Source organism: Hylobates moloch, unplaced genomic scaffold, assembly GCF_009828535.3.
Source record: "Hylobates moloch isolate HMO894 unplaced genomic scaffold, HMol_V3 SCAFFOLD_11, whole genome shotgun sequence".
Classification (NCBI taxonomy): domain Eukaryota; kingdom Metazoa; phylum Chordata; class Mammalia; order Primates; family Hylobatidae; genus Hylobates; species Hylobates moloch.
The window spans coordinates 14,102,538-14,117,907 of record NW_026652286.1 but is presented as its reverse complement, the minus strand read 5'-3'; the positions used below and the strand labels follow the sequence as shown (position 1 = coordinate 14,117,907).

Genomic DNA, 15,370 nt, shown 5'->3' with positions numbered 1-15,370 from the left:
TACTGGCTTCATTAACTTGATCCCCCTACAAAAATGCTTTCACTCAACTTATGCATTTGACTGTCAGTGTGGATCAACAACAGAAAGGGCAACATAAAATGTGCAACATAATGGTGACAACAATCTTTGGCTGTTCAAATAAAGATCAATTTGGCAAATGCTTTCTAGAATATAGTGCCATGAAAAACTTCTGGAGAATTGAAAGTCTCTCTTTTACTGCATAAGACTATACAACCCATTTCCCTTTTTTCCATTAGTTTCTAGACAGTTTAAGGCAAGACATCACCAGTTACTGGGATTACACTTTTTTTTTTTTGAGACAGGGTCTCACTCTGCCACCCAGGCTGGAGTGCACTGGCGTAATCTTGGGCTCACTGCAGCCTTGACCTCATAGGCTGAAGCCATCCTTCCACCTCAGCTCCTCTAGTAGCTGGGGACTACAGGCACGTGCCACCACACCTGGCTAATTTTTTTTGAAATTTTTGTAGAGACAAGGTCTCACTATGTTGTCCAGGCTGGTCTTGAACTCCCAAGCTCAAGCAATCCTCCCACCTTGGCCTCCCAAAGTGCTGCGATTATAGGCGTGGGCCACCACGTCCAGCCTGGGATTACACTTTGACTCTGTTTCCCAATGCTATCACTTTCTCCTTTCCCTAGGAATCTGGTGCCTCTTATTTTCACTTTGAGTACCCTCTAAGTATGTGTTGGTATTTTTATTTTGAGCACATCTCAATCCTAGGCAGGATCTAAATCAAACAAGTAAACAACAAATATCTATACATGTGTACTTGGATATAGCAAAGGTTGCATACAGTATCTAAATCCTAGGATGCTTCCTGGTAGTTATATTTTACTAAAATACTTCCAGTATGCATATATGCATGTATGTGTATTTTAAAATATACTTATATATAACATAAAATATATAAAAATATATTTTAAAACACAGTATCCTTAATCCCTTAGGGCAATGAGTTATCTTTGTGTCATAGCACAGAATACTTCTAACTAACGTAAATTTAAAATATTTGCTTCTTATTTAATAAAATTCAATGTCTAACACTATGTCTGACATCCAGGAAGCACTCAATACACATTTATTCGATTTTTTAATTGAATATACATAGGCCAGATGAAATTTAAAATGCATGACTTTATTATGGCAATTTGACAGCTTCTAGAATGCATTACAACTTAGAGCTTTAATGACGACTACAACTTAGTGGTCCCTTTCCATAGTACCTGGCACAATACTTAGTACCCAGTATATTTTCAAGAAATAACTTAACTTAGAGGTTAATATGAAGTCAAAGTCCTCCATGAACACTATCTTGTAGAAAATGTATCCACTTTCCTCCAAACTTCAGCAAGTTCTTTCAAAATGTGTCTTACATATCATGTCAAATGGGACAATGGCAACTTGTCCATTGGATATATCCTACCATTAACTGAAAGGCGACCCCATTTAAAATTCTCACCTGATTCGGTATGTGAAGAAATAGTGGGGTGGATGTACAGAGCTAAGTTCTGGCAGAAACGATGTAGAAACTGACACAGTAATATCCCCAGTTGTTGCTACACACTCTGGATCGTGAACATATCTAGGTAATTTAAAAATTAAACATTTTAAAATCAACTACAGGATTTAAAAGATACAATGCAAAATAGGTTATACTTTAGGACGAAAAATTTAAATCATATTTCAGACCCAGAAAAGTTCAATAATATTTGGGTATAGTCCTATTAAACTTAGAAGGAAACTAGAAACAAACTACAAAACCTTGGAGACTCTGGATCAGTAATGACAGCAATCAAGGTTCAGTGATCAGTGGTTCAAATAATGGATTGGTAATTAGCTTGGAAACAAAAATGAGCTTATTCAGTTTCCAGGGCTAAGGAAACTTCTGGGACATCTGAAAACCCAGCTACATGATGTCCAATGCTAAATGATGGCTCTGACAATCAAAATGTGCAAGTATGCTGTTCTCAGAAGCCTCTAACGTATAATCAATCTATCATTTCTGCCAACCAGGCTATTATGAACCAATATTACCTCCAATACTCCCTACAATACCTGAATGTTCCATTTAGAGATAATAAATATTTGCCAGGAATTAACAGTTAATGACTTGCTATTCATAATAAATCTATCAGTTGCCAAATAACTTTTTGGTTTTTTTCAAAAATAAATTATACAGATACTATTAATCCATAGTTTCTAAATCAAAATCAGCTTTTTCTTGATTCTTCCAGACAGGAAAAATACCAGTTGTCTAAGCATTTAGATGTTTGGCTTTAAAGTGAGAATAAAATAGTGAGACTGAAGATAATCTTCTATTATCAACCTCAACAGAGAGGTTCTATTATCAACCTTCTTGGGAAACTTCATTTCATGATCTGTGACTTATCATTTTTCTCTGATTTACAATCATTTCAATCCAAAAAGACCCAAATAAAATACCTGAAAATTTGGTCTCTGATGATGGGGAAGCCACCTGATACAACATTTTTGACATAAGAGGTAAACCAGTCAGTAAAAGTAGCACCTATAAACCAGGAAAGGGAGAAAAAAAGAAAAGAACAAATAGTTTTGTAAAATCTATACAGGAAACAATTGTAATTCCTCTATACTTTAGAATGTGACACCAAAACTAGAAACATTTATAGATATAATTGTACTAATCATTTATAAGATCAATTTCTATTCTCAATTCTATCCACCTTATTTCCTTGGGATTCTCCCCCTCTTCATCCCCCCAACTATTGTTAGAGAATCCTCCAACGACCTTCGAGCTATTTTTTTACACTTATAATTAATCAAATTTTAAACTTTAATTCATTCTGGTACAAGAATGAAAAGCCTTCTGTCTGTAATTTATTAAACATATAGAACAAAGAAAATACAGCTTATGTCTAGGAAGAAACTACAAGAAAAATATCAGCACCTATTCTCAGATGTCCCTGGTCCAGGTACATCCTGACTCAAGCACAAAATTTTGGCAGAAGCCAGGCTCAGTCTGGACATCTACCAGGGACAAGGCATTGTGGAGTTCTGTGCATCGGGCCAATCCCAAAGTGGTCTAGTTGCACACTACTATAGATTTAATTGCACAGCGGTCCTCCATATTCTTAGTGACCAGCTCAAAGCAGAAAAGGATTACTGGAACAGTCTAGTCCAGACCATATATCTGTGATCTAAGGATTAGATTATAACAAGTATTTACATGAATTAATAATGTTTACCCCTTCTAGGTAATATTTAACAACTCTGTCAGACCCCCCATTATTTACTGTTAATACATCTCAGTGCCTAGAATATATTAGTCCTTTAATTAATGTTGTTCAACAATGAATTTCTTTGTAATCTGGTTTCAATTAACCCAGTTTCTACACTCTGTCACACTAAATGTCAGATGCTAAATTTATAGTGTTTACTAATTATTCTATTTAGGGAATGATAGAAGATACAATTTGGCTTATATCTAAGGGTACAAGGCTTTAAATTTTTAAAAGGCATCAGCTGAGAGAAGGGAAACTTTAATAGTTGGCTCTTTCCTCAATATCTATTAATGACCCATTCTGACCCATTATTTATTAAACACTATTGTATTCAAGGTTCGCTGATCATGTACCTACGTTAAGATATTAAGAAGCTATATAAATAATGTCATTAAAATTCATAGAGGGTATAATTTTACGTTTTTAGCACTAGTACTTTCTCTGAAAGTTTTTAAAAATCATATATATGTATATTTTGTGGAAAAAAGTTATGTAAGTAAAAACAAATTTGTGGTTTGCATAAAAAAATTGGCATGGTGTATTTTAATCTACCTTATTTTATTACAATATGTACCAGAGTGTATTCTTTAAGATGAGGACAGACTAGGCCGCATTCACTACTAAACTTATCTGACAGATTCCAGTTTTCCTAAATATCTATTAATAGTACACTGAACACCAGGATATGCCATTTTGTGTGTTACCAGTCTAAGCAAACTTAGTTGAATCAAGATGCAATTTATATGTTCTAAGGTAATTTACCTTTTAAAGTAAGCCCATGTGTTGGGGTCTCTCTGATGGTTCTGGAGCTTTACCAAGGCAGCTGAAAGGAAGCTCCCTGCATTAACTTCCCACCTCGTCTCTTCTCAGTGTCTCTCAATCTTTTGCTTTGCTCTCCCATTTTAAGAGAAATCCCAGCTACTGGCATAGTATTATTACACCTTAGTACTCTGCTAGAGTGGTGAGGTTCTACATACTATGTCAGTAGAGCACCAAACTAAGACTAAGGAACTCACAGAGGCTGGGCTGCAGCTTACCTTAGCACTCGGCTGCCTTCCATTTATAAACTGAGCAGCACTGCTGGACCACAGCCACTATGGTAATCTCTGAAAGTGTGTGCTATGCAAAAATACCAACAAGGGCAACGAGCACAGGAAAAACCTCCAGAGGGTGCTTAACTTAGAAACCAGAGACCACATGAGTCAGAGTGAGCTGAAAGCTAGGACCTACATTTAAAAGCTTTTTATAACTTACTAGGTAAGGGTGAGATCTTGATATTGTGAAGTACACCATGAACGTGGAATGTGCCATAGTATGGAACAAATAGAGACTTATACATTGTTCAAAGTTCCAATGAGAAGACAGAATTGAATACAAATGCCTCAGTCTACAAGGACCCTTTACTATTTATATATGGAGATGTTTAATATATGTCAGTCAGTAATCTTAAAAAGCAGAATGGACAGTCTGGAGGAAGCTTCTCTAGATGATCAAAATCCAAACAAGACAAGACGGGATAAATAGCAAAGGGGTGAGCTGTAGTTACTTACAAATTGAAGGGTTCTCAAAACCTAAAAGAAATACTCTTTTAAGGCCAAGAAAAACTAGTTGTACCAAGGAGTTTATGAGGCATAGAGTTTATATTAGTCCCTAAAGACTGTTGCTTTGGAGGTCTCTAACGTGACTTAGTATCTTAATACTACTGCATTAGCACCAAAAGAGAAAAAGTTTAAAGTTGCTTTATATATCTGTATCTCCAATTATACATGAATATAATGAATAATACATGTGCGTGTTAAGAAAAGTACATACACATTCACAGCAATTCTACGTATTTCATTGCCTTATAGAAGAGTCCTCAGAGCATGAGATTGTATATGGATTGGCTTTTTTCAAAATTAAAAATATTCAATACAAAAACGGTTCTAATGAAAACCTAGATGCGGTACTTTGTAAACCAGCAAACCTTAAAGAAATCCAAGTATGAAATTGCCAGCTGCTGAAGTAGCTGAAAAAGTTTTTACCATTTTAATTTTTTTATTATATCCAGGAAGAAGAAGAAGGGGGAAAAAAGACTTTTTTCTTTCCTACCTATAATAAACATGTCAATAGCAGCTGGATTTCGAGCCATTTGGTCCTAGGTGAGAAAAAGAATACAATCGATAAAAACATATTTTACTTAATTTTTCATTGTTCATTATCTGTATCTTTCCCTGGAGACGAGGCAAAACAGATAAAAATAAAGTTGAGATAAGAAGACATATGGCTTATTATCCTAGAAGAAAGGGTTCTGAATCAGTCAAGAGATCTGAACAGTTCTAGGTTACTCACTTCTTTCAGTAAATGGAGAGACCAAGCTACCACCCTACAACCTTACAGAGACATCAAGGAAAAAATGAGAAAAAGTATGAAAATGCTTTAAAAAGTTAAAAGCTACAAAAGCTCTTTAAATACGTCAAATGTTATACAGAGTCACATGTCTCAACCATGAAAAGCATTTTCTTTTTTTTTTTTGAGAGGGAGCCTTGCTCTGTTGCCCAGGCTGCAGTGCAATGGCTCGATCTCAGCTCACTATGACCTCCGCCTCCTGGATTCAAGCAATTCTCCTGCCTCAGCCTCCCCAAGTAGCTGGGACTAAGGTGTACGCCACCACACCTGGCTAATTTTTGTGTGTTTTTTTTTTCAGTAGAGGTGGGGTTTCGCCATGATGGCCAGGCTGGTCTCAAACTCTTGATCTCAGTTGATCCACCCGCCTCAGCCTCCCAAAGTGCTGAGATCACAGGCGCGAGCCACCACACCCAGCCAAAATTTAGAATTTTCTATTTTAAATTCCTTTTTTAAGTAAAAAGTTCATATCTAGGCAAAAATGAAGGCAGAGGTTGTGTAACTGAGAAATTACTGATAACTGAAAATTATTTTTTCATTTTTATTAAATGAAACAATACTGTATTTCTGTGGTTACATTAAAACAATAAAAGTCTCCTAAAAAAGAACTACATTTTTCGATATGTCAAATACCCACTGAACAAAGTTTTAAAAGTTTCTACTGCACTCAAAGCATGAATCAGCTGGGTGTGGTGGCTCACGCCTGTAATCCTAGCACTTTGGGAGGCCGGGGCGGGCGGATCATGAGGGCAGGAGATCGAGACCATCCTGGCTAACACGGTGAAACCCCGTCTCTACTAAAACACAAAAAATTAGCCGGGCGTGGTGGTGGGCGCCTGTGGTCCCAGCTACTTGGGAGGCTGAGGCAGGAGGATGCTGCGAACCCGGGAGGCGGAGTTTGCAATAAGCGGAGATCGTGCCACTGCACTCCAGCCTGGGCGAGAGTGAGACTCCGCCTCAAAAAAAAAAAAAAAAGCATGAATCAAAGGATGTTCAAAGGCTAAATTTTTGGAAAGTCTGAAACACATATTACAATTAATTACTTCAACAAAAAGCTCCTCATTAATTTTCCTTAAAATACCTTAAGACAAATCACAGCTTTTCCTCTGTATATACACTAGTTTTTTATGTCCAACTGTCAAGTTTTCTCTTGGGTTCCATGCCGTTATGTCAGAATATTAACTCTAGTTAGAGAGGTCTATAACTAAAATGCATAATATTCTAAACCCATTCTACAATCCTGAAAATACCTAATGCATGCATTTATACAACCATCAGAACACATCTTAATGCCATATTTAAACACACGTTCTACTTACTGGACATTGGTAGAAAACTTCATTTTTGTTTCGGCCCTCTGCAGCTTCCACTGCTATGTACTGACTCAAACCAGTATGTATGCAAAAAGTTAAAGGGAGACAGTATTTCAGTCCCTGTCTCTGCTGGAATCCTCCGGCAGCTGTATCGACGTCTAACAAATCTTCAGAACGATAGTGATTAGACAGTGCCATGCTTCCCAATAACCTGAGGAGCATACAGACTCAAACATGTAATACACGGCAGTGCCAAAGAGCTGTGCTTCATCTTTCTGGTGAATAATAATTTCCCACTCACAACTTTATAAGTACTAATTAACATGACAATTCCAAATCAGGAATACCCAAAGCACTATAATTTCTAAATATTTAATTCAAACTCTTTTGATTGGAAAAAAGATTCTGATTTAAATTGAAAATTAATTAAATGTCTAAATGGCAATGCTTTAAAAAGAAATACAGTTTTATTGTTTTCAAGAATCTATCCTTGTAATCCCAGCACTCTGGGAGGCCGAGACGGGCGGATCACGAGGTCAGGAGATCGAGACCACGGTGAAACCTCGTCTCTACTAAAAATACAAAAAAATTAGCCGGGCGTGGTGGCGGGCGCCTGTAGTCCCAGCTACTTGGAGAGGCTGAGGCAGGAGAATGGCGTGAACCTGGGAGGCGGAGCTTGCAGTGAGCCGAGATTGTGCCACTGCACTCCAGCCTGGGCGACAGAGCGAGACTCCGTCAAAAAAAAAAAAAAAAAAAAAAGAATCTATCTTGCCATGATATATTGATTTGCTGGTGTTTTGCCAGCCATGTATGTATGGCCAATTTAATGTCTAAAGAAGTAAATTCTCTGATGCTTTTATCTTGATACAACCTTTAGCTTACTCTATGCAACCAGATAGTATAAATGTAAAGCAGCTTAAACCTTGTCCAAATTTTCAAAAACTTGGATGCCTGGGGTATAGCTTAATCTCATTAAATATATATATAGCAATACAGGTATCAAGGGATTCCTTGATGAGATTCCTAAGTCTCAATGCTTGAGCCACATATAGATAAAAATCCCTGTGTTGCAATTTATGACCTATTGGTCGTGTCGGTTCCAGGCAACTCTTCTAACAAAGTCCTCTCCTGTTTGCTCTTAAAATCTGACAATTTTTCAACTTTGTCAAGTTTCAGTTCAATAGGAAAAAATAGCCAATAATTTAGGGTCATCTAGTCCTGACTGACTTCTATGTCTGACCCATGCCTAATATTTGATTTCTTTCTTTTGTTTTTTTTTGAGACAGGATCTTGTTCTGTCACCCAGGCTGGAGTGCAGTGGTTTACTGCAGCCTCAAACTCCTGGGCTCAATAGATCCACAGCTCCCGAGCAGCTGGAGCTATAGGTGCATGCTACCAAGTCCGGCAAATTGTTTTTAACTTAATTTTTTATAGAGACAGGCAGGATCTTGCTATGCTACCCAGGTTGGTCTTGAACTCCTGACTTCAGGAGTCCTCCTGCCCTGGCATCCCAAAGAGCTAGTTTCAGGCATAAGCGACCACGCCCTGCCCCCAATATTTGACTTCTGAATACTACCTTGTAATCTCAATGTGATCACCTCTGGGATTGCCTGTACTCATTCAACCCCCATCTGAAATTGTAACAGAGCCTTGCATGATTCTTCACATACAAAGGAACACCAGGTTCCAATAAGAACAATGCAAAGTTCTCCTTAAATTCTTACTGGCATTTCATAAGCATAATGTCTCTGAAATAGCTTACTTTCATAAAAGTACAAAAGGAGTGGACCCATTCAAAGCATATGCCTTCTAAAACTGTGGGTGAATTTTGGTGACTACTGCATGGTCTACTTTTACCCAAAAGTTCCACAATGTAAGGTGGATATGGTGGCTGGAAGGCTGAGGCAGGAGAATCCCTTGAGCCTAGAAGTTCAAGACCGGCCTGGGCAATACAGTAAGATCCCATCTCTAAAAATAATAATAATAAATAAGTAAAAATTTAAAATAATAAAAGTTTATAAAACAAATCTTCAAACAAAAAAAAAAAGCTGAGCCAGGCACAGTGGTATATGCCTGTAGCCCCAGCTACTTGGGAGGCAGACACAGGAGGATTGCTTGAGCCCAGAAGTTAAATACCACTAGCCTGGGAACACAACGAGACACCATTTCTTAAAAACAAAAGGCTGGGTGCGGTGGTTTGCGTCTGTAATCCCAGTACTTTTGGAGGCTGAGGCAGGAATTGCTTGAGCCCAGGAATTCAAGACCAGCCTGGGCAACATGACAAGACCCCATCTCTACAAAAAATACAAAAAAGTAGCCAGGCATGGTGGTGTGCCTGTACTTCTAGCTACTGGGACAGCTGAGGTGACAGGATCGCTTGAGCCAGGGGAGTCAAGGCTACAGTGAGCTGAGATCACACTACTACACTCCAGGCTTGGGGACAGAGCAAGACCCTGTCTCAAAAAAAAAAAAAAAAAGTTCCACAATAAATACTTCACTTTTTAGAATTAAATTTTAAACAGGCCATTCAATTATAGGCTGTGTTTAATATGACAAAACAATTTTCTTTAGTGTATGCAGCTCTGGACAAATGATTGCTCTTTACATGTATAGTAGGTAGAATTTGCATCAAGCTCCCAAAATAATTTGCCTGGCCTGTAATAAGATACACATTTCAAGAGTTCTGAAGAATTTGGTTAAAATATATCGCACATACCTTTACTGTATGTCCCATTCCCCACCCCATACCAGACTTCATTTTAACTATAAAAATATATTGATAGAAATTGTGTTTTTAGGAGATATATTTGTTTTGGTAAAATCTAATTCAAGCTACAGATTTTGTCTTACAGATTGCTATAAAGGAGAAAGAGGGAATTCCCATGCTTCCTTAATTTGTTAAGGGTAACTACAAATACAATTTATTTACTTTCATTCTAAAAAATAACTTGCATCATTAAAAATAACCAAAACATTGAATATCTTACCCAGGAACCACTAACTTCTGTCCATTGTGAATTCGGTATGAACATCGATAATCGTCAGGAAGCTTGCAGCCAATCTGCGCTTCCACAGCATCGAGGTCTTCCTCTCGAGCACCCTCTATAAAGGCACAAAAAAGAGTGAATTGTGAAGAAACAGCTTTAAATCTAAGAAGAAATGCAATCTATCTGCTAACTAATGAAACAATCTTGGAGTGAGTGAATTCTGTCCAAAATATATGGCTGAAATAGAAGGAAATGAATTGAAAACTAATTTGAAGCACTGAGAAAGCAAATTTCTCAGTTTCTTCCCAACACGGAAAACACTGGCACTTAGTAAAACATGGAAAGTGGGCACCAATGAGATCCACAATAATGTTTTCACATTGTAACACAAACCCTTAAATTTCCTAAATCTAAAATATTCATGTTGCTTTATTTAAAATAAAAAAAAAAAACCCTGAAAGTTCTCTAAACTGATGTTATTTAAGAGTTTTAACATTGACTCTCAATGGGAAATATAGGACATAAGGTACGGGTTCATGTGTGAGGAGGCCATTAACTTGAACTCTATTTTGCATATTTGTAAACTTGCCACATATTCTAGCTTTGAGAAGTGGGAAATAATGACAAATACCAAGAGATGAGATCGACATTCAGCAGCAGCCCATCAAGTTGTTGGACCAAACCTCTTGCTGAATAGTGAAAACAAAAAAATTGGCTTGAAGACTTTCGAAGAGTCACAACGGTAGGGGAGAGGGGTCCAGGAGAAGAGGGAGGCTGAGAGGTGAGCCAGGCATCGGAAGCCACCTTGTCTTTAGACAAGACAAGAATTGCTGTCAATTCTGAAAGCAAATATGAGGTTGAGTGGCCAAGAAGCTGAGCAAAGCTTTAGGCAGTACCACAGGGCTAGAGGGCAAAAAAACAGAGTTCAGGGTCCACAAAGGAGAAAGGGACCTGGTAAAACCCAAGGTTTTTGGGCTAGGATCCTGACTGACATCCTAGGAAAAAGGATGAACTGAAAATAAGACTAGTCCTCACAAAGACTAAAGCCCAGCTTTCAATCATATCAATCCCTGATTGCATTACAGTGATCTGCCCATTGACCAGCTGCTAGCCAAAAGCAAAAGTAATCTCTAGAAGAAAATAACATTACCCCAAAATTCAAATTATGTCTAACAATAAATTAAAAACAACTAGGCCTATACAAAGACAAGATCTGACTAAAGAAAGAGGAAAAAATAGAAAATAGAACCAAATCCATAATACATCGTTATTGGAGTTAGTAAACATGGACTTAAAAATAACCACAACCGATACATTCAATGAATTAAATTAAAAGATGGAGCATTTCGGCAGAGAACTCGAAACTATAAAAATGAATCAAATGGAAATCTTAGAGCTGAAAAATGCAAAAACTAAAATAAGAATACACCGAAAGGGTTTAACAGTAAATCATAGTTTTAAAGCTAAAGAGGGAATTATAAACTGGAAGCCAGGTCAGAAGACAAAAAGGGATGGAAAAACACAAAAAGAGCCTAAGACACACATGGGAGGACATGGCAGAAAGGTCTATGATACATGCATTGGAATCCCAGAGGGAGAAGAAAAGCAGAATGAGGTAGAAGCAGTATTTGGAGATAACAGCAGAGAATTTTCCAAAATCGATGAAAATGTCAAACCATGATTCAGAAGCACCATAAACCCTATGGAGAAAAATTACAAAGAAAACAGTTGTCTAGATACATCTTGGAAAACTGCTAAAACTGAAGACAAAGATAAATTTTAAAAGCAGCATGGCAGGTGCAGTGAGGGTATAATTACCTTCAAAAGAGAAACAATAAGACTGACAGCTAAATTCTCTGCAGAAACAATAGAAGTTAGCTGGACTCAGTGGCTCATGCATGTAATCCCAGCACTTTGGGAGGCTGAGGTGGGAGGGTGGCTTGAGGCCAGCAGTTCGAGACCAGCCTGGGCAACATAGCAAGACCCCATCTATAAAAAAAAAAAAAACTTAAAAATTAGCCAGGGATGGTGTGGCACCTGTAGTCCCAGCTACTCGGGAGACTGAGCTGGAAGGATTGCTTGAGCCCAGAAGTTGGAGGCTGCAATGGGCTATGATTGTGCCACTGCACTCCAGCCTGGGCAACAAAGCAAGACCCTGTCTTTAAAAAGAAAAGAAACAATAGAAGTCAGAAGAACGATATCTTCAAAGTGATGAAGAAAAATCACTGCTGACCAAAACCCTATAACCAGTGAATATATCTTCAACAATGAAGATGAAATAAATACATTTTTAGATAAACGAAAGAAAAGTTCAGCAGCAGCAGTCAGTTAAAAGAAATACCAAAAGGAATTCTTCAGGTGGAAGGAAAAGTGATCCCAGATGGAAGCATGAAGACACAGGAAGGAATAAAGGGCAACCAGAAAAGATAAATATGAAGGTAAGTCTAAAAGAATATTGAATATGTAAAATAAGAATGTTTTCAGGAAAATATGTTAAAAATCAAAATCACAAAAACTATAAATCAAAAGGCAGGCGGGAGGTGATTGGAGTTAAAGCATTCTAAAGTTCTTTCATTGTCCAGGAAGTAGAAAAAATACTAATTTACATTAGACTTTAAAAAGTCAAAGACGCAACGTTTTAATCTCTAATATAATCACTAAAAAAAGAAAGGAGAAGGGAATGGAATAAAACATAATTAAGAAGATTACAAAAAAGGAACAGTGAACAGGTGGGACAAATAGAAAAACAAACAGAAACATGGTATAGCTCAACTCAAACACATTAGTAAATCTATTAAATATGAATAGACTAAATCTAATGAAAAGACAAACTGACAGACCAGATAAAAACAAAAAATTACATACAAGAGATACATCTTAAAGTAAATACAGAAAACAAAGCTAGAGTAGCTCTACTAAAATCACATGAAATGAGACTTTAAGGCAAACAACTTTATTAGAGCTAATGGAGAACTTTTTGTAATAACAAAAAGGTTAAATTCACTACACAAATGTTACAATTCTAATTTTATGTACCTAATAAGAGCTTTAAAATATATTTTAAATGACAACTAAAATGGGGAAAAGATATCTACAATCACAGTGGCTGTAGTTTTCTCCTGCTGTAATATTAGCAGCTTAAAGCACTTATTATTTCACAGTTTCTGTAGGTCAGGAGTCTAGATATGACTCAACTGGATCCTCTACTCAGGCCCCGCAAGGCTGAAAGTATGGCATCGACTGGGGCTGCTATCTCATCTTATGCATCATATGCTTAGGATCCTCTTCCAAGCTCACTGGTTGTTGGCAGAATTCAATTCCTTAGGACTGAGGCCCTGAGCTCCTGGAGGCCACCCACCATTCTCTACCATGTGGCCCTCTCCATAATATGCCAGTTCGCTTATTCAAAGTCAACAAGAGAGGCACATTGAATCTGACTTCTAGAAGGGCCCAGTCCCTTTTAAGGGCTCATCTGATTAAGTGGGGCCCAGTCAGGATAATTTGCTTTTTGATTAATAATTAACTCAAATTCAACTAATTTGGGACCTTAATTACATATGCAAAATCCCTTCACCTTTTTCATATAATATGATTTAATGGAAGAAAATCAGTTATTTTCACAGTACCACCTACATTCAAGGAGAGATCATTATACCAGGCCTATACACCAGTGGGTGGGAATTTTGGGACTACCTCAGAATTCTGCCTACCACAGCAATAGATTTTATCATACTTCTTTCAATAACTAACAGAACAGGTAGACAAAATAAACAATTCAGTAAGAGTGTAGAAGATTTGAACAAGATTAACAAATTTTACCTAATTATATATACAGTATTGAACTCCATAACTGCAGAAAATACATTGTTTTTAAGTATACACAAAACATTTACCAAAATAGATCATATACCGGACCACAGAATAAGTCCTAACAAATTTTAAATGACTGAACTCACATAACGTATATCCTGTGATCACAGTGGAATTAAAATATAAATTATATTTAAAAGATTACTTTAAAAGTCCAAAATATTTAGAAATTAGGTAATACACTTCTATATCATTCATGGGTTAAAGAAGAAATCAAAGAAATCAGAAAATACTTTGAACTGCATGGTAATGAAAATACAATGTATTAAAACTTACGGGACAAACTAATGTGCTTAGTGGGAAATTTAGAGCTCTAAATTCATTTGAAAAAATAAGAAAGCCTGAAAATCTATGATCTAAGCAATGATCCCGTCAGGAAAAAAAAAAAAATCAGAGTAAATTCAAAGAGAAGACATCAAAGAAATTAATGAAATAAAAAACAAACATACAGTAAAGGACTGACAAAGGCAAAAGCCAGCTCTTTGAAAAGATTAATAAAATTAATTCACCCCATCTAGCAAGATTGATGAAGAAAAACAGCAAAAATATAAATAATTAATATTAGAAATGGAAAAGGTGGTATCACCACAGATCCAACAAGCATTAAAAAAATAAGAGGATATTATGAAAAACTTTATGTCAATAGATTTGAAAATAGATGAAGTGGACAATTTCCTAGAAAACAACTTATCAAAATTGACATAAGAATAAATAGAAAATCAAAATAGTCCTATATCTAATAAAGGAATTGAATCCATAATTTAAAACTTTCCTACAATGAAAACTCCAGAATTGAATGGCTTCACTGGTGCATTCTACTAATCATTTAAGCAAAAAATAAGACCAAGCTTACATAAACTCTTCCAGGGAACAGAAAAAGAGGCAACACTTCCCGACTCGTTTTATAAGGCCAGCATCATCTTGATACCAACACCTGACAAGAACATTGCAAGAAAGGAAAATTACAGGCCAAACTCTCATGAACATAGATGTAAAAATCCCAATAAAATACTAGCAGAGTATATCCAGTACATATAAAAAAGATAATATATTACAATCAAAGTAGGATTATTCCAGGAATAGAGAGTTGGTTTAGCATTCAGAAAAAGCAATTAATGCATTTCACTGCATTAACAGAATAAGGAGAAAAATCATAAGAATCATAAGGCAGACAAGGCATTTGATAGAAATTCAATTATCAATTTAAAAAACAAAAACAACAACCCTCTTCCCAAACTAGGATCAGAGGGACTATCTTCAATCTGATAAAGAATATCTACCAAAAAAAAAAACCCTATAGCAAACATCTTATTTAAAGGTGAAATGCTTAAAGCTTTCCCTCTGCAATCAGAAAGATAAGGATGCCCACTATCCCATCACTACTCGTCTCCAACACTGTACTGAAGGCCCTCGCCAGTGCAGTAAGGCAAGAAAAAGAAATACGTGATATATGAGGCTTGGAAAGATAGAAATACAACTGTCATTATTCCACATCCTTAGGGAAATGCAAATTAAAACCACCACTACACACCTGCC

At 36.7% G+C, this 15,370-nt stretch overlaps 1 protein-coding gene across 3 annotated transcripts in view; it reads right to left on the bottom strand.

Annotated features, from left to right (window-relative positions):
* FBXO3 (F-box protein 3) overlaps positions 1 to 15,370 on the bottom strand; it is a 34,072-nt gene that overhangs the window by 8,134 nt on the left and 10,568 nt on the right. For all 3 annotated transcript variants that reach the window (XM_032166300.2, XM_058446546.1, XM_032166301.2), the window contains exons 4-8: positions 9,965 to 10,079; positions 6,984 to 7,188; positions 5,371 to 5,416; positions 2,462 to 2,546; positions 1,479 to 1,601 (exon numbers count right to left, since the gene is read on the bottom strand). In XM_032166300.2, coding sequence (XP_032022191.1) covers positions 1,479 to 1,601; positions 2,462 to 2,546; positions 5,371 to 5,416; positions 6,984 to 7,188; positions 9,965 to 10,079 — 574 coding nt within the window. The remainder of the gene's footprint in view (positions 1 to 1,478; positions 1,602 to 2,461; positions 2,547 to 5,370; positions 5,417 to 6,983; positions 7,189 to 9,964; positions 10,080 to 15,370) is intronic.